At 39.7% G+C, this 27,146-nt stretch overlaps 1 protein-coding gene across 4 annotated transcripts; it reads right to left on the reverse strand.

Annotated features, from left to right (window-relative positions):
• Window positions 1-14,602: 14,602 nt before the first annotated feature.
• Window positions 14,603-22,817, reverse strand: gja1b (gap junction protein alpha 1b). Of its 4 annotated transcripts, none has more exons than XM_037751743.1 (3): window positions 22,667-22,817; window positions 20,653-20,745; window positions 14,603-18,591 (listed from the first exon to the last, which is right to left on the reverse strand). In XM_037751743.1, exon 3 carries the CDS (start codon window positions 18,573-18,575, stop codon window positions 17,409-17,411), a length of 1,167 nt encoding a protein of 388 aa, XP_037607671.1. In that variant the 5' UTR covers window positions 18,576-18,591; window positions 20,653-20,745; window positions 22,667-22,817; the 3' UTR covers window positions 14,603-17,408. The 4 variants fall into 4 exon arrangements, with proteins under 4 accessions (XP_037607671.1, XP_037607670.1, XP_037607669.1 ...); XM_037751742.1 differs by having other exon boundaries at window positions 14,603-18,594; XM_037751741.1 differs by lacking the exon at window positions 20,653-20,745 and having other exon boundaries at window positions 14,603-18,594; window positions 22,667-22,814.
• Between the last annotated feature and the right edge of the window lie 4,329 nt (window positions 22,818-27,146).

Below are 27,146 nucleotides of genomic sequence, written 5' to 3' on the forward strand. Positions count from 1 at the left end.
ACGTTAATACAGGCGTGTAATATTCACGTGTCTGTGAGGCAAAACGTTAACACTGACGCGCTGTCCTCTGGTGGACGGGCGGGGTCTATTACACGCTTTGGTGTGATATCGGGTTACCTTATCAGCTGAACGATCGCTTGTCAACGCCTTTCCAAACTGTCACCATTACAGAAATGTGTTGTGTAGTAAAATTGCCACAGTTCACTTAAATGTGGCAAATATTTTCGTACATTTTGGCCAGAGGGGGGACCCAGGCTTAATATTACAGAGGGCACTGGCCCCCTCTGTCCAACCCCCCCAGAACCGCCCCTGCTGATAGAGAAGAATCATGGCCGGTTTGTGTCACTGTAAAATGTTTACATCTTCTTTCATGGATGCCTAATACAAAAGATTTCTTGGAAACATATTTTCACATAATAAGGGCTCATCCAGTTAAGATATTTGTTACATTTTAATAGTGTAAATATTTGTACTGTTTGAAACTAATTTGGTAAACTAAGAACGGTACAGGGACTTTTATAAACAACTCAATTTATGGAAAGCTGGTGGAACCCAGTCCGAAATCCAATACTCAAAGGTTTGATGATGTTGACTCACTTGCATTAGTCAGATCGGCAAAATGACGTAGATTTATATGAGGATTTTGTAATGTGAACTCTCACTTTAAATTCCTTCGATCAAATCCTTTTCAATATTCGAAGCACTGAGCAGAAAAGACAGTTACAGTCTACTTATGTCCAATTTTAAGGGACTTTACTAGAGTTTTTATTTGCTGTACTCTTTATTCCACTATATCTATCTGACAGTAAGTACTCAACAGTGTATAAAGTATCCGCTTTGACGAAGTACGGTATTAAAATGGTGTTTTTACAGTAATTCATCAGTAATAATAACACAGCAATATACACACTTTTCGTGTTTGAAATGGAGCATTCTGGTGCATAGTACTTTTATTTCTGACCATATTTTGCTGATAATTCTTGAATGCAGGACTTGTACTTGTAATGGAGTATCTTACAGCAAGTAATGGCCTCCTTTACTTCTGTAAAGGATCTGGATACTTCTTCCAACACTGCAGGAAGAGTGAGGCTACAGTCAAACACATAAACAGTTGGAAACGCGGAAATCATGGAACCATGAGGAGCTCATGAATTATATCACCCTGTTTAACAGTGTGAGCTCATTGGCTTCTTGTGTGCGCGCCATGTGCACACTAACGGGCTTGCTTGGTAATGAGGAACATTAATAATGAACTGTAATTGCTGCATTAATAGGAAACAACAAAGCGAATGCAATACGTACTTCTGGGCGGGGAGGGTGTTTGTTTTAGAACCTCTATAAAAGCATCCAGTGTTTGGCGTACAGTTTAAGTATGTGTCAAAGTCTTTGTTGCTTCAAACACAGAGGCCACGCAGTCCAAAAGGAGGGCGGAGGACCGGTGGGGGTGGGGGGGGTGAGGAGGAAGACAGGAGACGTAAGAGAGTGAGAGAGACCTTGGTTTGGAAGAGAAGCCTTACTTGAATATGAGAAATCCACTTTTTCTTCACCTTGTAGAACATCCGATCCATCCAACAGTGACTGAGATAAGTCAGTTTGGACCAAAGTGATGGATTAAACAAAAAGTAAAGTAATGATGAATGAGGCCCTGCATGTTTGGAAATAAGCAGCTGCGTACAATGCAATGCTGCATCATCAAACCCATTACCTTATATGGTTGCCATGGCTACTTACCTGCCCAACATGCAGTATAATGTTGGCATCATACATGCATCTGTGTTTGTTGTCCTCCACATGTTGTCCAAATGCTGCGCTGACACTCACTCCGTCTGTGGAAAGACTACATGCAGTAGTGCACCATGGGTAGTTCAGGGGGCCTGGTAGATTAGAACCATAGACTGTATATAAAGATGGACGACATGACAGCTCTGCAGAAGTGAAGCCAAAACATCTCCATCGCCCCCCTGGTGGCCGGCTGTAGTATAGGTCATAAACCTCGCCCCCCTCCATGTTAGTGGATGGGACATGGGCCAAACTAAAAAGTCAAAGTACAAGTCAAATACATTTTTCCCAAAGATGGTTTCTGTCATTTTAGGCCCTGTCTAACAGATATTTTTTAAAAAAAGTTATAAATCAACAGTCTCTTTACATGCATAAATGATGAAAGGGAGGTCATTCAGGTTTATGTCCATCGCTCTTCTGAGTGCTCCAAACATCGCCTTCAATCGCCCAAAAGTACATACAATCACCATTCGGCCTCCACATGTTTAATGTGTTCCTGCTTTGGCCTCCTCCTGTGACTGGAACATTTTTCAGATGTAAAGTAGTAACTAGTCCAAGCAGTGCTAACAAAATGTCCATGTTTGTCCATTTACATGTCCACACTGATACAAAGGAAAATATCGTTTTTTAAAAATATCCGTATATTTATGGACCTTAGGTAATTCTTATCACGCTGATCTAAGTACAAGTGTTCATTTTTTTGATAACTTTGGTTTTAATTAGTTATTTGATGCTATAAAAAGGGGGTGAGACGTCATGATTGACAGCTGTGAGTCTCTCTCTCTGACGAGCCGCGGCCGTGCTCGGCACACGATTGGTTCAGGCGGGTGACCTCGATACCGCGGCTCCGGTGACCCTGAAACCCCGGGTTGAACCTCCTCTAACTAAACTCTTGCCCGTTTCCATCTCCCTCTTTCCATTTTCTCCTCCTATACAAACGGTCTTGTGTTTGGACTTAAATGTCATAATCGTTCGGTTTAGCCTCTTAATGCACTTTAAGCCATTTTCCGACACAGTACCTTGACACACGCACACACACACATACACACAGTGTGTACTAACAAACAGCTTGTGTTTCATTAAGGCCGTATGACCAGCAACTGTCCCGTTGGACAGCCTCAAGGTGCAGCCAACGAGGACTGACTGAACTCCTGATTCAGCTTGTCAAGGGCAAATGGAAACTCACCTGGGGGAAATAACAGAGAACGGAAAGAACGCAAAGCACTGAAAACCAGGAGAAGATTCACAGCATTTGAACGATGTTTGAAATATTCCAAATAATAAAGTGTGAATTCAAAGTGGTTACTTTATGCAAATGAGGTTTGCATGTGCATTTACGGGAGGATGAGACATTAAAGTTAATTATGTCTGGATTTACTGAGGTCACACAATTTGTCAGTTGTGCCAGGAAAACTCTCCGAAGAGCTATAAGGAAGGCTGTTGTAGGGAAAAGAAAGGGGAATTAAATATAGACCTGTATGTAACCAAAAATGGATTATTGGAAACAAAAATGAAAGGGTAACTACGCCCAAATTTCAAAATTCAAACATATTATTCCTATGGTGTAAAACAGTCCAAAAAATAGTAGTAAACATGAACAACTCTCTCCTAAATCCAAAAACTAGAGTGCTAAAACTCAAACTTGTGATGTCATAAGGTATAAAGTGTGGAGCTGCTCCATAGACAATGAATCGGAGAGATGTTCTAGATGACACTGAGAGCAGCCAGGGTTTATGGGAACATTTTCTGTTTCACAACTGAAAAAACTACAATAGAATAAACATAATTTGGGTATAAAAAAGAGAACAAACATTCTATGGGTCTCCTGGTCTCCTAAGGAGCAGCTCCACACTTTATACTTGATGACATCACAAATTAGAGTATTAGCTCTCTAGTTTTTGGATTTGGGAGAGAGTTGTTCATGTTAACTAATGTTTTTTAGACTGTCTTAGACTACAGGAATAACATGTATGACTTTTGAAAATGGGAGTATTTCCCCTTTAAGCAATCAGGCTTTCATTTATAAACGCAACATCTGTTTACCGTAACGTAAAGGAAAACTTTTCGTTCTTTTGTTAAGACATTTTGAGCCTGCTAAGCTCTCCCTCACTCGTAGCGTGCGTCCTGGAGGGCAGTACCAGGATCAGTCCAGGAGCTGGCTGCATAATGAGCTGTTGTCTCAGTAAATCAGGTGCTAAATGCACACAGATTGCGACAGTTTATCAGTTCTTCTGTATCGTTATTGCTATGCACTGAATGTAATATGAAATATCCATAAAATATGTCACTTGGTCAGGGGTCGTCAGTTTACTCAATGATAGAGAAGGGGTCCCTAAAGGAAAAAGGTTTGGAACCACTGCTTTAAATGGTCTATTAGATGGTTTACACTGATGGCGTGATTGCACAGAGGCTTGTTAATGGCATGTTGTGATGCTGTCTGGCTTACTGGGGCTGCATGAGGAGAGGCAGGCTGGAAGCAGGGACCGATGTGTGAAGAGGCCAAGAGAGAGATGGCGAGAGAATCTGGAGGCAGAAAGGTAACAAGGAGACAGAGACAGAGAACATACAAAGTAAGCTCTGGGTAAATGAAAGCTTCTGAAGCATTAACTTCCAAACACAGGCTTGTTTGTTTGAGAGCCTTTCTACAAGTCATTGACCATGAGTCACACTTTCCACCTTTTCCACTAAAAACACACTTTTTGGGTGGGACATTCCAATTTAAAGGTATTGCTTGAAATGCTCAGGCATTTTGTGTATGTTCTGCTAACTATGTATGTATGGAGGCCCATTTTATAAGATACAATGAGTGATGAGTCACTTTGTTGTAAATTTTTAATTGTACTTTCACAAGCAGCCTCTAGCAAGATAATATAATTAATGCAGGAAGTGAGATAACATGTTCACACGTGTTGCCTTAGTCACCTCGTGAGTAATCAGATGTATTCCATTTTCCTTAAGTATTAACATGCCAGTATCTAAATCAGCAGCGTATGCACCTTCTCTCTCTAAACAGAGAAAGGGTTACTGTATTCCAAGACTTCACTGGAGTCACGTTTTAGTTCACTTCTGATGTTGCAAAAGTGTTGCAAATATTAAAGGTGTAATGTGCCAGAATTTTAGTTTAAAACATAATAAAATTAACTAACCTCATCAACAGGATGTGAAGAGGTCACAGTGTTGACGTTATGTCAAAGACGTCTCTGTATTGTGCTGCAGAGATATCTAGTGAAATTAGCTTGCTAACCAGCTATCCCCGGCCCGTCCTTACCAGTAATACCACTTGTACCTCTAGAGGCCATAGTGAGTCGCTGTAGCGTCCAGTCTGCACTAAGTCCAACATGAGAGGACCAAGAACTAGTGGCAGAAACGAGAAACTTGTATTGTCAGAGGGCGGGTGGCAGCTCTGGGAGATGGACGGACCTTCAGTTAGCAGTTAGCAGTTAGCTCGAATTCAGCTAGCGTAAACCCCAGTACCGGGAGTCTGATCCATGGATGTATTAAGAGAACTGGATACAGCGTTGGAGGCAGGGCCCCGTTCATTCCTATGAAAGTTGCTCAGTGGCGCATGAAGCCAAAATGGCTTGACTTCCCAGTGGAAAAGTACCCGGATCTTCCGGCGATCTTCCACATCCATTGGGCCCATGGAGCAGGCGCAGTAGCGTCCGCTCGGTCATATGGCTCGGTCACGGGGTCACGCTGTCGTCACAGCTTGCTAACTCCGTCTCACTCACATGGACAGAGGAAGCGAAATAACTCTGGATTCAGCTATTAGTGCGTTTTACAACTTTTAGGACCTAATGATTTAAATAAGGGCTATTAGAGTGTTCATACTGGGAAGTTGATTCACCTAAAAAAAATTATCTGCTGAGTTACAGACGTCTCTTTCCCAATGTAAGTCTATGGGAAAAAGTATTTTTGGGCCCAATGCATCACGTGATGGACACGGAGTTGTAGTTCCACCGTTTGGCCACTACGAAAATTGGCATCAACGACCGGCGCTCTTCCTGGGGGTTTGATCTGATCCTGAAACTGAGGCCAATAACGCTGCTTCATTTATCATAATGCTGGTTAGCTTTAATCTATATACCAATATTAAACCATTCTAATACAGTCCTAGCAAGTTGTGTTCAGTTACTATTTTACTATTTCCTTTGCTTCCAATTGCTTCCTCTCATTGCTCCTCTCCTAGAAGTCTGACTTTACCTTCTTTTTTTTTGAAAGACCCGATTCTCACAATTATCTAATTAATCTGATTGGTTGTTTTTGCTCCAATCCTACTGCAAAAGTGAACTCCAATATTACTTTAAAAACAAAATATTGTCTGTACACTGTATGTAGTATAGTAAAAATACAATATCTGGTAAGACTAACAAAATGAAAAAAGCCATAGATGAATAAACAGCACATCATGGAAGAGGATGAGAAACAGACAACAGAAAGGTGTGAGAGATACAAGTCAGAGTGCAGTACTGATGTAGGTTGTAGTTGTGTAATGTACACTGAGTCTGCAGTTTATTAGATATGCCTTTAAATCTAATGTAATCCAATACTTTGTTGATGCTCCCAAAGAGGTATCATCACTTTTGTGCCATAGTTAGAGTCATGGCACAGACAGTATCTGTAAAATGAGTTGCGTCTAGGGTCTAGGTCTAGGACTAGAGTCGTACTACATTTTGTCAAAGGGCCATAATTTGTCTAAACAGACACTGTGAGGACTGTTATGGAATCCATAATAATAACTAGATAGTTAATTAGAAAATGCTCTCAGACCTCCACAGAGGAGTCAGCTCACTGAGGAGCGAAGGTTAAAATCTGTAATTATGGAAAACGTAATTGCAGAATGCAGTCCTATAATTCCTGAACTGCAGCTTGTGTTCGTTCATACAGGGCAGGCACAACAGAACAGACTGACTAAAATGCACACATTAAGGCACATTGTAGCGGGGCTCAATCACAATGACCTTAAAGAAGCTTTGGCGGGCCATATGTGGCCCGCGGGCCGCCAGTTGCCAATCACTGGTCTACGGGATTCAATTACCACTAAGCCTCTACACCAGCTACTAACAGGCCACAACAAACGCTGAATGTGTTTGTTGCCAACAACAAGAAAAGACCCAAGCTCGACTATAGCTATCTATATGTCTCTCCAGTGTATGCCTTCTGACAGACTCATTTAGATAAGACCCGCCCTCTTGAAGCCCGTCAACCAACCAAAATGATAAATGACAACCATGTGACCATGACATTAGTGGTGGTGGTGGTGTGTAATGTAATTCAGATTTGCATTATTTCCCCCGCAGGATGGAGCAGGCTTTCAGTAGAACAGTGTTGCAGGTGGGATGGATAGAAGTCCTCAGGGATCACACTGGTAATGCTTACACTGTATAAGACAAAGGCACTGTAAGAAGACTTTTTAACACTCATCCTGCTATGATCCAAGGCCATGTGTGCAGCATGTTATCTTAGAGATAGGACACCTGCAGATCAGCCTGGTTTAGTGAGACAGCTGCTTTTAGAGCAAAGACAATACAATGAGAGTTCTGTGTCATTTGGCACTTTAAAGGCACTCTGTTGACTTTTCTTTAACGACCGCAGTTCACTTTACATTCAATGTACTTGATATGTAGCTCTAAGTTCTAACAAATATGTTGACTGCATGTCCTCATTAAAAAAAGATAAGATTACACACTAGCAAACATCCGTATACATTCCAAAGACAAAGTTAAATGGAATTAAGATTCACATTATAATATCATCAGTCATTATTAGTAAGCAATTTACCGAGATAATCCATAAGGAAAACATTGGGGAGATAAAAACAAACCTTTAACGGCTTTCCTAAATTGTTCTGGTGCCAACCTTAAAACATGAGATGGCAGAGCGTTCCATATCACTGAACCTCGAGATGTTCGACACATAGGAGGTCTTAGTTTTGAGTTATTTCGAGTCAAATAATTGTTGATTAAAGGAATACAGTTCATGGAAATATGAGGGAAGGGTCCTGTTTCTGGACACAGATAAAGCGATCTGAAGTTGGTTAACTTGATAAACACTGAGGATGCCGGACTGGAAAAACAAAGGTTGAGATGAATGATTAATGCTTGTTTCTGAAGACGAAGAATAGGGATGAGTTTAGTGGGATGAGTACTCGTCCAGACTGAGTTACAGTAATATATATATGGATAAACCAAAGAGTAGTATAAGAGAGTGGCAACCTCGATGTTCATCATATGTCGGACTTTTCCCAAGATACCAACACTTTTTGCAATTTTAGTAGTAACTGTGCTGATCAAGTTCAATCAACAGTTTTTGCGTAATGTTAACGGTAGTTAGCAGGGTTGATGATGGCTGCTTATGGCCAATGCTAATATGGCAGTGTGCACTGTTTTGTGCTCTTTCACAACTGCACACACAAAGTGGCCATTGTATGGTCATTGTGTATTAAAATGGCACATGGAGAGACTATCGTGTGGTTGTGTGTTTGTTAGACATGCAGAAATGCAACTTTTCAGTAGGCGGATGTGATAAAGAGCGGAGGCTGACAGCCAGGTAAACAGTCCCCATTCACTCTCCGAGCTAGGAGGGATGGTTGATACACACTGATATGTAGAACAAAGAGTCAACCACAACATTCACACACAGGAGTACACTGTGTTTGACCCATTCACGCCAGCATACTTGCCAACCCATCGAACTTTCTCGGCAGACTCCCATTTTTCCCTCCCGGGGTAACAGTTCTCCTGTATTTCTCCCGATTTACAGCAAATGTTCACACCTTTTTTCCTTTTCATGATCTCAGCCTGTTTCTGGAACTGAACACTGTGTACAATCCCTACTGTTTCCACCCGGACGACAGTAGAGCTTCACCAACTGTAGTTTCCCGGCGGAAGAGAGCAGTCCTAAGCGCAGTTTGAGCTCATGTTTGAGCTGCGCTCCGCCACAAAAGCCGTGGTTACGCGGCGCAAGTCCGTTGGAAATAACGGGTTTCAGAGCGCCGTGGTGCCGTTGTCGAGTTGTGTCTGAAAGGACCTTCAGTGAGTGAGAGACGGAGATTAGTTTATGCCAGAGATTCAGCCACCGAGTTCACACCAGAGGGGAGAATTATTCAATTCAGAGTTTAAGGTAAAAATCAAAGGTTTAACATCAAAATGCTGTTGCAGTGTACTTACTATTTTGTTATTTTCACTCTTTAAAAGGTCACCAGAATGCAGGAAACAAAGTCTCTGAAACTCAAACTTTTTGGGGGGTTTTGAAATCCTCCCTTTTTTAAGGTCTCAAGGTTGGCAAGTATGCATACCAGACTCCTGGAACTGGTTAACACCTGGTTCAAGACTCCAGGTGTGCAACTATAGATCCATATACATCACTAGTAAACTGTAGAATTACGCAGAGCTTGCATTGAAACGGGCCGACAGACGTACTCACTCACGCGCACACAACACAGCACTGGTATTGACCCTCTGTGGCAACATGCTTGTTGGAAACACTGGAAACACTTGACCCTATCTGCCAGTCTGTCCTGATATTTGCTTCTGGTAAACAGCAGAAAGGAAGCAGAAGCAGGAAGGTCGGCTCCTCATAAAACTAAACGTTGACTACCGACTCCGTCTCAGATGGATCACTGCTCTTAGCGTGAAATCAAATGCATTTCTTTGCTGCCAGCCGATTCTGGTTTGAACATGACGTCACAATCCAAAGAGCCGGTTGAAGGGCCATTTTTAGACACTATCTATGCATTTTTTTTTGCCAAGTAAGCCGTAGTTCCACCCGGCTCTGTGGTGTGTGGTTATAAGTCAGTCAGTGACGTCTTTGGATGTCTGAGAGCAGCAAACCAGCTGCAGTGCAACAGCTGCCGCCTTCGGATGTTCATTTACACGCTAAAAATAAGCCCAGCCACCATAACATGCATGCACAGTGTCGAGCCCAGTAAAATAACATTACCCTTGGAAACATTTACAGTCTCACTCCTTTGACTCATTTTTTACTTTTTTTTTTTTTCATATACGGCTCTACAATTTGGGCTCGGAGTATACCATACAGTTATGTTCTCAGCAAGTTCACCCTTGACACAAATATCGTTTGTGAACATAATCCATGCGGCGACTACGTTTTCCATCACAGCATAGCTGAGGGGAAAAGTCTAGTAGAATATAAATGTAGTTGTAGGCCTGTGAACAACGGACCAAAATTTCTCACAGCATCAATTGGGAAGGGGTCAAAGGTCGTCAACCAGGAGTCAGTGGACAGCCAGAGAAATATATATTGTAGTTATGGCAGTGAAAGTTAACGCGATAATAACTTGCAAATTCGTTTTAACGCCACTAATTTCTTTAACGCATTAACGCAGCTTGCAATTTTTAGCTTGTAGCGGACTCAGTGAATACTGGCATCATATGACACTAGAAAACCTAAAGAAGCCATCGGTACCAACCATGTCATGCTATCCATCACGAAGGAGGCTAAATAACGCTACGAAGCTACACTAAATTTTGGCGAGGAAAAACTGTCATGGCCATATTCAAAGTGGTTCCTTGACCTCTGACCTCAAGATATGTGAATGTAAATGGGTTCTATGGATACCCACGAGTCTCCCCTTTACAGACATGCCCACTTAATGATAATCACATGCAGTTTGGGGCAAGTCATAGTCAAGTCAGCACACTGACACACTGACAGCTGTTGTTGCCTGTTGGGCTGCAGTTTGCCATGTTATGATTTGAGCATATTTTTTATGCTAAATGCAGTACCTGTGAGGGTTTCTGGACAATATTTGTAATTGTTTTGTGTTGTTAATTGAATACATGGACTTGCATTTATATAGTGCCTTTCTAGTCTTCCGACCACTCAAAGCGCTTTACACTACATGTCAACATTCACCCATTCATACACACATTCACACACTGATCAGGATCTAATCTAAATATTCATTCACACACTGATGACTCAGCCTTCAGGAGCAAGTTATGTGTGTTGCTCAAGGATACTGGACCGGAGGAGCCTGGGATCGAACTGCCGACCTTCTGGTTGGTGGGTGACCCGCTCTACCTCTCGGCCACAGCCGCCCCATAAATAAAAGAAAATGTAAAAAGGACACAATGTGGTTGTAAAAGGCTGGTGTTTATCCGCTGGTTGCCTGGCAACCTCGCGGTGATGACATTTAAACAAACAAGATATACCATGGTAATTAATGAGCCGTAGAGGTGCTGGTAGGCAGATTTCTGTTAGCTTTGGACAGAGTGAGGCTAGCTGTTTTCCTGTTTCCAGTCTATATGCTAAGCTAAGCTAACTGGCTCCAATTACTTATGTACCATGTGGTAGCAATCTTCTCATCTAACCCTCAGCTAGACAGCAAATGAACATATTTTCTGACATGTCAAACTGTTCTTTTAAGGAGGTCGCTCCTACCTTCAAGGCAAATGCTACTAGCTAACATTAGTAAACAGAATGTGGATTTTTTTTATCTCATTAATGTTTGTATCTTAAACAATGTTGTGTAACTCTTTATTTGTTATGTGATTTATTAGGTATCTATACCTTCTACCTTCTTAAAAAACATTTTTTGTCTGAATTAATTTTTTTTATTTTAATGTCATATATATTTTAATAAAATAAAAATACAGATAAATAACATTAAAATGAAATGAACAATAAACCTGTACACAAACATACAAAAATACAATTTAATTTTAAGTTTAGAACATTACTTATTTTTAATTGTTTGACATCTCTAATGCTGGTCTATTCACCGTCAGCTTACTGAAATTATAATAAATAAGTCATTAACAAAGGTTGTCGTCTCCCTCTCTGAGCCACATGTGGTCTCCGAGCTGCAGCTTGGCTCTCTGCAAACATGTGGTTTGATTCAGCACTGTGGAAAGATTAAATAGGAAACTTGGAGAAACGAAAAAGGGCAGTGTCTTTTCATATTATGAAATTGAACTGCAGCTCTAGGAAGCCTTTATCAAGGACCGAATACCTACTGAGCCCGATCACTCTCCTTTATCAGGACCATGACTTGGTTTAAGTGGTGGTCAGAAGGCCCTGTCAGTATTAGCTGGATATAGTTTCCTCTGTTTTAAGCACATGATGCAATCCTCCAGAAATGTTATGATAGTTAACTCAGAAAAACCATCATCATAAATTTAAAAGATTATGTATGAAAGCCAATATGGTTGTATTTGGCACTACAGGTGTAGCTCTGCAGGGTGCCCCACCTTTAAATTTCCACGCACACAGTAAACGTCTTTGAATACCGATCGGTATTTTTTCATATGTGTTTTTTTAATCCATCATCTGAGACAAATTGTTACCCACAGAAACCTTGCACTGTGAGTCCGATGCATTTTATTATTCTATTTGTTGCAAAAATGTACGATTTACGAGACAAAACTGTTGGGTGCAATAGATAGCGCTAGTCACAAACAGGATTAATGAATGAATCACATTAGCAAAAAGCTATCATTTAGCTAGAGCACAATCACTAATGTCTAATCTTTCCTACATCCTTTGTTTCGCGGCCATTCCGATTACAAGCTATTCTGCGATCACCTGCCACAATATACCTTTAAAGGTCCCATATGATGCTAATTTTCAGGATCATACTTGTATTTTGTGTTTCTACTAGAACATATCTACATGTTGTAATGTTAAAAAACTTTATTTTCCTCATCCCGTCAGCCTGAATATGCCTGTATTTACCCTCTGTCTTAAACGCTCTGTTTTAGCACATTTCGACGGAATTGCGTCAAAATTGCAACAGAATTGCATTGCTAGGCAACAGCTTGGGTCCATGTGTACTTCCTGTCAGCTGATGACATTCACATACACTGCAACCAGGAATAAACTGGGACACATTTTGAGTATTTACGTTTAAATCTCTGTCGAGGGTCTAAATATTGTATATGTGTGACAACACAAATGGACAGAAATCCTGACAGCTTGTTTCAAATGCAGAGTTTCTGAATACGGGCTTTGCGTATTTCCCTGTGGTTTGAGCTGCTCGATACTTTCACAGTATTTATATAGGATTTAAGCCTGCTTTATAATACAAAAACATGATGTCAGTGAAAACCTCATACATCCAACTTCAGGCTGCGTTTAAGTTTGACGAAAAAGCATAATTGACACAAACCAGCAAGTTTTGAAATTTTTATTAGAGGTTGGAGTGTTTGAAGCAATTCTTCAGCAGTCACATTCCAGTTTTGCAGGATGGCAGATATAACTTTGTTTATTTGTGCTTCCATAGGGTTTGTGTTGGAGTCTGAGTTGTGGCGGCGACTGGTAGTTTGTTGGCGTGAGCGGACTCCATTTCTAACCGACCGTTAGCTATCACTGCGCAATGTAAAGACACTCGTGAGCGCGCGTGACGTCAAATCCGTTGAATTTTCACAGAAAAACCAGCCCGCATTCTTCACATTAAAAGCAGTCTACAGGCTGACAGAGGAAACCAAGAAAGTCGCGGTCTCATTTTTTAGGTTAGGTTACAACCTGTTCCCACATTGGCAATAAAAAACGATTAAAAAATTTTATACTTGTAAAAACTTACATACAGTCCCTTTAAGTTAGCGAAATGTTTTGCTAATGTTACTAAACTGCCAAATATTTTACAAAAAGCAACAACGCACAAAATCTGGAACAAGTGTAGGCCAGCACGCCGACATTTATAACAACGTAAGCTAATGCTAACAAAACTCTATCGGCGGCTGTGCATGTGGAGGTATTGTGATGTATTGATAAATCTGTGGCGCTGTCCGTGGTGCTGAAGTAGCAGACAGATTTGTAATTACGACTTTTTGTCTGACAAATAGAGTAATCCCCAGGGTGGTTTGCTAGATGCGGGTCAACGGAACAAACCGTGTCCGCCCTCCCCCTGTTAAAAATGATCAAATTGCCTACTGATCGTAACACATTATAAAGCATTTTATAATGCTTACAAATTATACTTCATAATTGCTGGTCACTCAATATTTTTTTTCTTTTTACAAGGATCATTGTGTATTATAAGTCCCATAGTTGTAATACATTATAATATTTTTTATAATGCATTATAATCACTGTTATAATGCATTGTAATGTGATTAGAAGTTACTATAAGTGGTCATTGTTTGTAAAGTAAAAATTCATTTTACAACATTTTCTGTATTGTTCTTGCATAGATCTAATATTCCATCACTTTACTTATAGCACCCAATGACCCCATTATAATCATATTATAATACGTCATAACAGTGCTTATAATGCATTATAAAAATATTAAAATGTATTACAACTATCGGGATACACTATGATCCTTGCAAAAAATAATATCAGTGAGTGACCAGCAGTTATGAAGTATTATGATACTTGATAGCTTAGAAGTCATTATAAAATTATTTATAATGCGTTGTGATTATTGTCATAAAGCATTATGAATATTTATATTTAGTGCTCATACCTATAATCATACAGTGCTATAAGCAGATTGTAACGCATTATAAGTATGTTTGTAACGCATTATAGACATGGGCATGATAGAAAGTGTTATTGCATACATGATAGCAGAGCAGAGTGACATGAACACTGTGTGTCTGAACCATTACGGTCTGCTATAAACAGGTAAGCATTGCCTTTGTTTCTAACCTTGTAATAGGCGAGATCTCCTGTAACTGTACATATATCAAAGAAGGCAACAGCTGTAACCTGAATGATTAAAAGACATACAAATTTATACGAAAGTGAGACTAAAATTTCAGTTTTTGTGGAATAAAACTTGAGACAAATGACCTCACTGGAACCACAGTGCCACCAAAGACAATGGCCTGCAATGAAACCAAGCAATCAGTGATTAAGACAGAAAAATATTTATTGGTTAAAATAGCTTTTCACAGATACAATTAATGGGTTTTTGTTTTGCTATCATGCATTGGCACTGTACAACAGTGGATCCCCATGGATTAGCATTGTCTGAATTATGGCAACAAATGACTATTGCTCCTGTTCTCTCAACCGAAGACATCTCTCAAGGAACCAATGAAACCAGTGGTCAGATGTCTGATATTATGCACTGTAGTGATTTCTGTGTTATAAAATAAATTAGTAACATGTGTATCAGAAAACTCTTACCACTAACTGTGTGCATCATATTACATCTCTATCACCAAGATCTCAGTGCAAATGCCATTGTAGCTGAAAGATCCATGACACATGTAAGTACCGACAAAGTGATGCACAAATGACAATTTTTAAAAAATTACAATAAAAAGGAAAAAAAAGCCCAAATTGAGATTTATCCTAGTGTTTGGTAGTTGTGGAGCTACATTGGCATACATTTTCATATAATTGACTAAATATTAGTCCAGATCTATAAGCAGTCTTCTAAAAACTCACATTTTTTTTATTGTGACACAGTTAGCTTGATTTACAGTACTAAATATCTATTTCTCAAGCAGCAAAGGTTACATTGAGTCTGAAAAACAAAACAATACCTAAAAAAAAATCATTCACTCAAATATGTAAAACACAGATAATCATTCTACTGTCTTTCTCTACAGCTCACAAAAGATGAAAAAAAGATAACACACAGTAATAAAGCCTTTCTTTATGGAAGCCACATAAAAGCAGATCAGAGTTTGCTATGTCACAGCAGCCTGAACCCTCAGCCCTGCCACTCTCACACACACACCCCCAAAAAAGACAAATAAAACCACAAAAAGAAAACATAACACCACATAAATTCAAAGTTTATCAGGAAACAACAGTCCATGCTGACAAAGTTACTAAAGAGGAAAAAAATGTTTTTTACTGTCAATAAATATACAGTTGGTGGGGAGTTAATGTAAGATGTTTTCTGTGAGTATGAGATACTGGATAGTAGTCAATTTTTCCTCTTAGTGGTAGGTGTCCTACAGATGCCAAGCAATAAATATTCACTACAACTGATAGTAAGCATTCTTCCCCAAAAAAAAACCTTGCTGCAAGTCTCATGCAAAGGACGAGCCAAGTGGTAAACACTTTACATATAGTTGTTCTTAGTCTGGACAATAACTCCTGTCTTTGTTGTGACTGAAATGTGATTGCAATCGAGAGCTGGGATGTGACTGAAAACAGAAGAAAGTGTACATGAATAATGAATAAATTCAGCTTTATTACGCAAGCAAACTGTAAGAGCAACTCAATGCAAGTGTGGCAGAGTCCATCAAACTATCTTTCATTGCTAACATGTGTGTTTTGGTGCGTGTCAGTGTGTCTGTGCCTGTGTGTGTCTGTGTGTGTGTGTGTGTGTGTGTACTTGTTCAGCTATCCTTGTGGGGACCAATTAGAGTTTTAGACCATCAGAGTGAGGACATTTGTGGAGAGTGAGGACATTTTGGCCAGTCCTCACTTTAGGACAGCTCAAAGGCCTGTGTGAGGGTCCAGACTTGATTTTTAAGGTTCAGGGTAGAATTAGGTCAGGGTTAGGGTTGGGGTCAGGCATTTATTTGTAATGGTTAAGGTTAGGGTGTGCAGGCTTGGGAATGCATTATGTCAATGAGGGTCCTCACAAAGATAGAGGGACAAGGTTGTGTGTGTGTGTGTCACAGTGACAAAAAAAAAAACTGCTTTATTACAACCTGGATTTTATTTTCCAATTTCATACTGTTGGCCATCATTCCTGTTGGTTGTGATAATGCTTCATTGATGAGCTACACACAGCTTTATAACAGGACTGTCCTCACCTGAAAAACAACACCAACGGACATTTGTTCAAACTGCTAAAGTGACCTATGTTTACGACTTTCCTCTCTCAGGATCTAAAGTGGAAGTAGTATGACATCAATCTGCAGTAATACCTCTTGGAGACGGAGAAAGTGACTTCAACACTGGACAGTTTGCATCCCATCTCCTACAAAAAATCAGTGTGGGTCTTTTTCAACCGTAACTAAATAGTTTTGGTTGTTTTCCAAATTGTATAGATCATTTGGCTAAATTGGGGATTTGGGACATGTGGGTATGGAGATTTGTTTCTCGCCCTACTGGACTCTACTTTTCTTTACATGTATTTGACAGGAACAATGCTCATTGATCAACAGGAAAAAAAAGAACTATACATGAACCAGAGTTAGCCAAGAAGGCTGGGTTTTTTTCTGGTCATGTTAAAAAATACACAACTAAGAAGGCATCCTGTTGCAAAGCTGTCACCATACCTTCAGAAATCAGCTGTGACAGTGGTAAGTAAAATGCTGTCGCCAATAGGAAGAATAGCAGAAACTTTGAAACAAGAAGAAAACAGAATTTTCCTTTAAATGTAACCTTGGCAAATTAAAACCGGATCAATCACGTAGACCAGCGTGGTCCTCTGCTCTGTTCTGTTAGACTCTTGCACCGTTCCTGTGGCTGTTCTGTTCTCTTAAAACCTGGTTAGCTCCACTAAAAGGTTATGGTAAAAGTCATTGAAAAAAATATTTGCAACTTGTACCTTTGACAGTGTTACATAACAAGTTTTAATGTCTCTCTGAGTGACTAAGAGTCTCTATGCTGAAGACAGTGATCGAGGTTAGCCCCACCTCTTATATGAACCTATGTGATTGAGTGTTTCCTGATTCTCTGGCTGCAGCCACGCATCCTGTCAGCCAGGCAGAGCTGGGAGGAGGAGGTGGAGGAGGAACCGGGGCCTACACGTCCAGGTCGTCTGGCCTGGGTCGGCTGCTCATCCGGCTGCTGGCCCGGCTACAGGGCCTGACGTCCATCAGCGCCAGTGGCTGCAGCTCTTGTCCTGCTGTTGAGGACAGTTTCTTATGCTCCTGGGTGTCATCTGGGAAGTCAAAGGCTTGTGCATGGGAGTTTGAAATAGTGCTTCCTCCACCATTCTGACCGAGCCGGTTCTGCTCTGTGGAGTAGTTGGCCCAGTTCTGCTCATTGGCCTGCTTATTATAATTACGGCATGAGCCGGTTCCCCGCTCCCCTGTGGCTAGTTTGTAGCCTGGGGGGGACATGGGTGAGAGCGGGGCGGTCGGGGAGGAACAGCCGTTATAGTAGGCGTACTTGGTGGTGGACAGATCTTTAGGGGTGGCACTCAAGGTGCCTGCCATGGGGTAGAGCATTTGCGGCTGTTTGCCCTTCACACGATCTTTGATCCTCTTAAAAAACACGTAGAAAAGCTCGATGACGTTGAGCAGCAGGGACACCAGTGAGACCACCAGCATGAAGATGATGAACACGGTCTTCTCTGTGGGACGGGACAGGAAACAGTCCACCCTGTGTGGACATGGGTCCCGCTCACAGGTGTAGACCGCAGAGAGGCTGAAGCCGTATATGTACCACTGGATAACCAGGAAGCCCACCTCAAACGAAGACTTGAAGAAAATGCTGACTATGTAGGTTCTGAGCAGGGCCCCTTTCATCTTCACCTTGCCGTGCTCCTCGATGCCATACTTTAGCTTTTTCATCTCGATTTTCTTTAGCGGGATGTCAACATCGCCTCCGTCGTTTTGCACGGCTTTAAGCAACTCCTCCTTCCGGTTGAATTTCTGCTCCTTCCTGTTCAGGTAGAAGACATGAGCCAGGTAGAGAAGCGTGGGCGTCGACACAAAGATGATCTGGAGGACCCAGAAGCGGACGTGGGAGATAGGGAAGGATTTGTCATAGCAGACGTTCTCACAACCAGGCTGCTGGGTGTTACATTTGAACGCCGACTGCTCGTCTCCCCAGGCCGATTCCACTGCGGTACCCAGGACCAGGATCCTGAAGATGAAGAGGACCGAAAGCCAGACCTTCCCACCGGCTGTAGAGTAGGCCTGGACCTTGTCCAGCAGACGACCAAGAGCGCTCCAGTCACCCATTCTCAGGAAGCGTTAACTGCTGACAAAAAAACAAAACATGGAACAATTTTGAACTGGCAATAATATACAGACAGCACCAACTATTCAAAGGCTTATACAGATAGGTAACACTTTCTATGACACTCATGTCTATAATGCATTATAAACATATTTATACTTCGGGCTGGGCGATATGGAGGAAATCAAATATCAAAATATTTTGGACCAAATACTTAGACATCGATTCCGCAACGATGATGTAGGATTGACCATTGGTGCTTTCACAAATTATTTACACAATGAGATTTCTGATAAATAATTATAAGTAATGTGGATATAATGACTAAGTGGGTAAAGGCAAATAATAGAACAGCTAGAACTGAAAATGACATAACTTTACTGTAAAATCAGGAAAAGACAACACTTGTGTCATATTACGATATCCAAAAATCTAAAACGATATCTAGTCTCATACCAGGATATCGATTTAATATTGATATATTGCCCAGCCCTACTTAAACTGCATTATAATCTGCTTTTTTAATTAATTTTATAATGACTTATAAGGTCAAGCATCATAATACTTCATAACCGCTGATCCCTCACTGACATTTTTTGCAAAGATCGTAGTGTATTATAATTCTCATAGTGTAATATATTATAATTACTGTTATAATGCATTATAATGTGATTATAATCTAAGTGGTCATTGGGTGCTTTAAGTGAAGTAATGAGATTACCGAGGAGGCAGATATAATACTAATAATATGTTATGATTATTGTTTTAAATATGAACGTTTATGAGTGCGTATAACTGTAATTATACAGTGCTATAATCAGATTATAATGCATCATAAGTATGTTTTTTAATGCATTTGGCCTCATAGAAAGTTCTACCCGCAGATACAGTATAACATATGTATGATTTAAACAGTAAATTGGATTTTTAGGGAACATTAAACATCCTCTGGGATTCTTGGCATTTTGGCAGCATCCTGTGATTAAACAGCGCCGTTATTGAAGGAAACAAAACTAAATGTTTCATGACGCAAAACACAAGCTAATCCAATTACTGAGAGCAGGGGCAGAAAACAACATTTTGGTCAGTTTATGCATCACTGCCCTTTAAATCCATGCAAGGATATGAAATTAAATTTGACTCATTAAAGGGGAGCACCGCCTAAATTAAGAATTCCAGTATGTTATTCCCATGGCCGAGGAGGGTCCGATGTGTGAATGTGAGCTGCTCTCTCTCTCAAAGCCAGAAACCAGAGCAGTAAGTCTCAAACTTGTGATGTCATAGGGTATAAAGTGTGGAACCGCTCCATAGACAATGAATGGGAGACTTTTTTTTGTATCCAAATGATCTTTATTCTATTGTAGTGTTGTCAGTTGAGAAACAGAAAATGTTCCTATATACTCAGAACATCCCTCTGGGTGCTCTCGGTGTCATCTATAACATCACTCCCTATTCATTGTCTATGGACAAGCTGTAGTCTTTATACTTGATGGCATCACAAATGTGAGTTTTAGCTCTCTAGGTTTGGGATTTATTTGGAGTTGGTAATGTTTTCTAATATTTTTTGGACTGTCTTAGACCACAGGAAAAACATGGATGAATTTTGAAACGGGGCGTAGTTCCCCTTTAAGTAAAGAAAATCTTTAACAATCTAGTATTCATGGTTTAGATTGAATTGAAAGAAGTTAAATTCTTCCCATCAGCAAGATGATCAAATCATGAACCCGTAGCAATTCTTTGTAAACCTCTCCAATAAAGAACGATGGGGAAAAAAGGCATGTGGAGGGAGAATTAATAATATCTAAATGCTTTGTGCAGCACTAAACATTTTATAATAATTACAACATAAAGCGCTCTCTAAGGGAAAAACAGACTTCTCTCAGTCTCAAGCACGTTCATGAACCTGGTCAGCTCTACTGGAGAAAAAAAAAGTTTCAGTCACATTAGAGGATTCTGCCTACAGTGCAGTTCTGCAGCACTTATAAACCTCTTTCTCAGAGAGGATACCTGCTAACTATTGTCTTGACTAGTTTTTAAAAAATTGTGTCAAAGTTTCTACGTGTTAACAACTTGTATTACCTCTCTACTCCTGTTCTTATTGTGCAGTAACAAAAGTATTTGCTTCAACTGCAAAACTCTGTTGCGAGCCTCAGTCGCTGTAGTTGTTCTTATCTGTGAAACACAGAGTGAGGAGGAGAGAATAAATTAGAAGTAGTTGGATCATCAGCAGACCGAGCTGGTCTGCTTCAGAGAACAGTAGAAAAAATCCTGAGTGAGGTTGCTGGGGAAGAAAAGCCACTATATGCTGTGTGACGGTGCATCTGATAAGTGTGTGTGTGGCCGAGCAGACAGTGCAGCTCAAATCTTCTCCGTGAGGTGTGCTTCTTTCCCCCCAGTGCTTACAGAGAAGCCCTGCAGATAGACAGGTAATTTCCTCCAGGAAGAGCAGCCTGTTACAAAAGCATTACATCAGCTCCTGTAGACGGTTTCCTCCATGACCTCTGTGCTCAGCTTTCCAAAAGCTCTCAAGGGAAAGTTGCACTTTTATTTCACTACCATAAAAGTAGAGTCAGGCACGTTGCAGAACACTGACTAGTTTACTCTGTGGTGCTATGTGCTCGTCTGGGGGCTCATGCCCTGAAAACTAGCGCCCTCCTTGGCCCAGATAAGCCATGATTGTCTGCTGTAGACGCGGTGTCGATGCAAGTCTCAAAGTTTAACTTTACTGATGAGCTACTATGACCGGGTCGTCATTAACGTGAATTAAGAAAACACAACAAATCCCAAATTAGAAGAAGTATTCTGTCAAAGAAGAGGTCTTTAAAGTGGTTCTAGGAGTCCTTTGGGACTTTCTGGGGGGGTCTTTAAGTGGGTCTTCAGCCAAATTAGCAGAGCGCAGTGTGACTTTTACTATAATCTAATGATAAACCACAGATTGTAAAACTTTTTTTTTAAAGCGGTTTCCACTCCCACCTTCACAGCTCAACCATCCTCTGTCTCATCAGGAATCTGATGGAGGTTTGGAGACTCCAAAGTGGATCTCTGTCCCCACTCTGATATTAAAATAACTAAGGAAAGCTGTTAAAAGCAGATCAGAGCAGAGAGCAGATCTTATGAGGTAAAGAAGAAAAGCCTCCAGCAGATAAAGACGTTTTACTACAGAGAGCAGAGAGAATCTTAATGTGGAAAAGTAGGAACCTCCACTCTGATCCACACGGTGTCAAACTAACCGCATGTGCTCTCACTTATCTTATAATAAACCACATATACTGTCTCTTCTATTGAGTGTTTTGTAGAAATGCCTGTGAACCTCCAGCATTCAGGAGAGTCAAATATGAAGGGGTAAAAGAATGGGAGGAAAATCATAACTTGTTTTGGTTATTGTTGTTATTAGACAGAGAACATCCCGCCACTTTCTACATGAATGAGTTTGTGTGGTGAAAATGACCGACAGAGGAGAACAATAGACTCCAACACAATGAGACAAACCCAGCAGACCCCTCAGATCTTATACTGGAAACTCTGTGGAGAGGTTTTCGGTGAAAAGTCACACATGATATGAATGAAAAATGATTAAGCACTCCAGTTTTGAACCTGGTGTCAACTGATGTTTAAGTGTTTTTAGGTTGTTGTTTTTTAGTTGTTTTTTATGTAAAGTAGTCCCTGGCTTATATAGGACACTCTTTAAATATAAAACAGAGTTTTTCCTTAAGTTAAAAGGACACATCAGCAGCCCACAATGCAGCGCAAGTTAAAGCCAGCACAACAGCAGCAGAAAGTTTTGGATGAAAAAAAAAAGAAGAATATTTCAGTGCGCTTTAATTAATAAATGAATCTAAAATAAATCAAACAATTTATCATATGTGGTTCCCTGTAGCCTTGAGATGACTTTCTGGGCGTTTAATCAGAGAACCAGACGAACTGAGAGCTTTTTCCAAACAGTTGATGAAAATAGTCAAACTTTATAGAACTGCACGGCGCGTAACTCGGAGCGCACCGGAGCGTCTCTAACGGGAGTAAGTTGGAGGAAAAGTTCCGTCAGACGCGTTCCTTTAATACGCATCTGAGAGAGAAAAAAGTGTCTTTAACTTACCTGTAAAGTTGCAGAGAGAAAGAAGAGGGGCCCAGAGAGACCTTCTTTGCGACTTGTAGAGAGTTGAGTGGAAATCCAAGTTTGGGACCAGGAGGGAAACTGAGTGCAACTTGTCAAACTTCCCTTATAACGGTCCCGTCAGAGAAGTTACGGTCACCTGATCTCTACGTCAAGACCGCGGAGCTGCTGTCTGCTGGGCTGGGAGGAGAGAGAGAGAGCAGCAGCCGGCCAAGGTGAGGAGCTGGGCTCGGTTCATGGTTTCATTCAGAACCAGAACACAGCATCCAAATGGAGATCACCTACAGTATGTCTGTCTTTCAAATACACAGTCAGAGTAGAAAATACAGAGCAGGAGCAAGTGTATCCAGATCAGTGGAGGACTGCAACTAACTTCAAGTTTATTTTATGAAGTATACTCAAGTAAAGTATATTCAAGGTTCCCCCAAGTATACTGTATGTAGTAAATATACCAATATCAATGTACTAGTAGTATACTTGTAAGTGTGCTACTTCAATACTTTTTGGGACTAAATTGGCCCACTTTTTAGTTTTTTAGTTTAGTTTTTATATACTTTTAAATGTAAGAATAGCAAACTTTGAGTACACAACTAGTTTACATAGATATAAGTTGTATTTTGTACTGCAACTATACTGTGAACTATAGTTCAAATGAATAGGTATACTGTTTGTACACTGTTTGTACACTTTAAAGTACTCTCAGTAAACTACTAGTTAAATCGTTTTAATTCTGAAAGTATACTTGTATATACTTGTAGCTCACTTTTTAGTTTTTTAATTCAGTTTTAAAAGTATACTTTTAAGTTAACTTTTAAGTGTAAGAGGGTAAACTTTGAGTACACAACTAGTTTACATAAGTTGTATTTTGTACTGTAACCACACTATGAACTATAGAACAACTGAATAGGTATACTGTTAGTTTACTAGTTATAAACACACTTTTTAGTTTATGAAAGTACACTTTAAAGTACTCTCAGTAAACTACTAGTTTAATCGTTTTTATACTGAAAGTATACTTGTATATACTTATAGCCCACTTTTTAGTTTTTTAGTTCAGTTTTAAAAGTATACTTTTAAGTGTAAGAATAGTAAACTTTGAGTACACAACTAGTTTACATCTGAGTTGTATTTTGTACTGCAACTATAATATGAACTATAGTACATGTTAATAGGTATACTGTTAGTTTATTAATTATATACCCACTTTTCAGTTTATGAAAGTACACTTTAAAGTACTCTCAGTAAACTACTAGTTTAATCGTATTTATACTGCAAGTATACTTGTATATACTTATAGACCACTTTTTTGTTTATGAAAGTACATTTTATTTACTTTAACTTATAGTACTTAGTCAAATGATTTATGTATTACACAAAGAAACTTGCTCCTTTTGCTATTTGACTTGATGTTTTGTGATGATAAAAAATAAATAATAAAAATGTTTTTTCTCGCATGCCTCCATGGTGAACAGAGAATCCAAAAACATAGAAAATTCTTCATGAATTGAAGTAAATTTATTACACAAACTGTATTTGTATAAAAAAGTAAGCACGACTACAAGCCAAGTTCACCTTTCTGTAAGCCTATGAGGCAAGAATACCTAATTATACTTTTCTTAAGTATACCTCTATCAAAGGATTAAGTACAAGTATAAACCGAGTATACTTAAACTTTTCTGTATACTTAAATCTACCTTTGTTATATCTCTGATAAGTATAAACAAGTATAAAGTATAAAAGGTTAAAGTACACTCTCTTATTTTAAGTCTAAGAAGAAGTTCAAGAAGTTTATTAATAGCACACTTGAATAAACTTCTTTTTGGGAAGGGTACTTACTGCACTTGAGTAGAGTTTTGAGGTACTTTTGCTTACTTTTGGAGACCTATTTCTTTTTTCTGCTACTTTATACTTCTTACACTTGGAGCTGCTCCTTACTGTGCAGATCCAATCTGATATACAACACTTATTATCAGCTTATAAAATAGGATGCATTGTGACAGACTAAACCCAATAGTAGTTCAGCTCCACCTCGACCAACTGCAACACTGAAATGCAACTTCCACATCAATCCATCGGTTGTAATAAAACACTAATAACTCTCCGCATAATGAGGACTTTTAATTTTGATACTACAAATTAAAATACAGGACCTTTGGTTTGGAGTACGTTTAAATTGTTGCTTCGAGACTTTTACTTAAGAAAAAAGATGTGGATAATCTGTAAACCAGTGATCGTAATAAGTTGGCAGACATTTATTTAATCACTTTGATTTGATTAAGTCATTCAAACCAGTTACTGAATCTGAAAATCTTTTTCTTTTTGAAATAAGACCAAACATTTAATGGCCAAGTTTTCAACTCAAAGGATGTCAGGGCTTTTTCTCGTGCGGTGACCAGCTTTGTTCTTTCTTGTTTCAAGACAAATCTTTGATCAAAGCTGCACTAAACAACCACATTTAACTATAGTTTCATAAAATAGCATAATAGCTTGTTAAGACAGATGTTTCTTACAGTGTTGAAGCATTACATGTACTACATTAAACTTTTTTTTATCAACAATGCTCCTACAATGTGATTATTATGTGCTTTTAATGCTTCATACTGTCATATCATGTATATATATATATATATATATATATATATATATATTTTGTAACTTTCCATTAAACCACCAGGTCTCCCATGCTGCACTTCACCAGTGGACAGCACCACCTAGTGATGGAAACAATGCAATGCAGGTGCATGTATGGAAACAAGCTGCTGTGTGCACATGCAGTATTACGTAGTATTAAATTCACACACACATTCAGTGTTAGGAAGGGAAAGCCAATGAGTAACCTCGTTGCTTGAGGCAGCAGCAGATTGGACGGTACTCTGTGTGAAGTTGCTTGTGTAAGTTTAATGGTACCATGTAGGCCTGTATTTGTTCATATTTACCTACTTAATAACACTTCAGTTCATGTGCTCTTATTTAGCACTAAACCTACCTTAATTCTGCCAGTTACTGTTGCTAAACTTATGGATGTTGTCACAGTGTAATGGATGCATAGAGTATAGGTTGAAGATACTGTAGGTGTAAATGAGTAATAGTTATACTGGAAAGCCTGTCTATACAATATATATACAGTATTAGGGCTGTCAATCGATAAAAATATTGAATCGTGATTAATCACATGATTGTCCATATTTAATCATGATTAAGCGCAAAATAATCGCACATTTTTATCTGTTCAAAATGTACCTTAAAGGGAGATTTGTCAAGTATTTAATACTCTTATCAACATGGGAGTGGACCAATATGCTGCTTTATGCAAATGCATGTATATATTTATTATTGGAAATCAATTAACAACACAAAACAATGACAGATATTGTCCAGAACCCCTCACAGGTACTGCATTTAGCATAAAAAAATATGAATACCCAAAAGAAAAAAATTTAAAAAATGACTATATGACTATATAAAATATGAGACACGTCACCACAAAGGAACGGAGTCTGTGTGTGTGTGTGTGTCTGAGAGACTCACATCGTAGATAAGTCATTAAATTGTGACTTGAGACTGTACGAGTGTCCAGCAGGTGATGCTGCCGTCCAACTAACACTACAAAGAAAATATTAGGGTCAAATTTGGTTTTCCATCCTGTAGTCTTCTCAGTTTGAATCACCTTTATCAACATACTTGAACAGTAACGAGACCTGGGCCCAGTTTCAGAAAGCAGGTTTAATGAAAATCTGAGTTAGTGAGATGAGGGAAAGTCTGGATTTTCAGTTCCAGAAAGAGAGTTAACTTAAACTCTGGGTCTCTGACTCTGTGAACCTAAGCTGCTCGCTGGCAGGTTTTCTTTAACAGACCCTGAGTTTCTCTCCGTCTCCTCCCTCTTACAGAGCCGGACACGCTGCTTTATTCCCTCATTCATTCAGTTCATATCAAAGGTTTATGTCTGAATCTAACTCCTGGTTGGATATTAGTTTGTTACTAAAGTTATGACCATTCAAATATCACACAGCATCAAGTCCCCATCAGCTCAGAATAAAACCTCTGCATGTCCTTCTTTTTTATAACACAGTGACTCTGTGCACACAGACATCCTCTATCATCTCAGTTTAAACAGTAACCTTTTAAGGAGCACTCCCTGATTTTGTTACAGCACCCAGTTGTGATGTTGTGGTAAAGGGAAAGTCCTCTCCCGTCTCTCTTCACTGATATACAAGTGCCCGTTTCTTCTGATAGCGCCACACTTTAGATCTCACATCTAGTTTACTGTGCACGGCCACAGAGGTCACATGACCTCTGTGTGACCTGCCACATCCCACTAGCTGTCTATCATTGTTGCCAGCCTTGCAGTTACAATAAAGCAAGTAGAGTGGAGTATAAAATTGCCCGATATGAGCTACAAAAATCCATAAAAGCTGCAAAGAGGGTGTACTCCCAGAAACTTGAGAGCTGTTACCTGGATAAC

The sequence above is a fragment of the Sebastes umbrosus genome, chromosome 18 (assembly GCF_015220745.1).
Source record: "Sebastes umbrosus isolate fSebUmb1 chromosome 18, fSebUmb1.pri, whole genome shotgun sequence".
NCBI lineage: Eukaryota > Metazoa > Chordata > Actinopteri > Perciformes > Sebastidae > Sebastes > Sebastes umbrosus.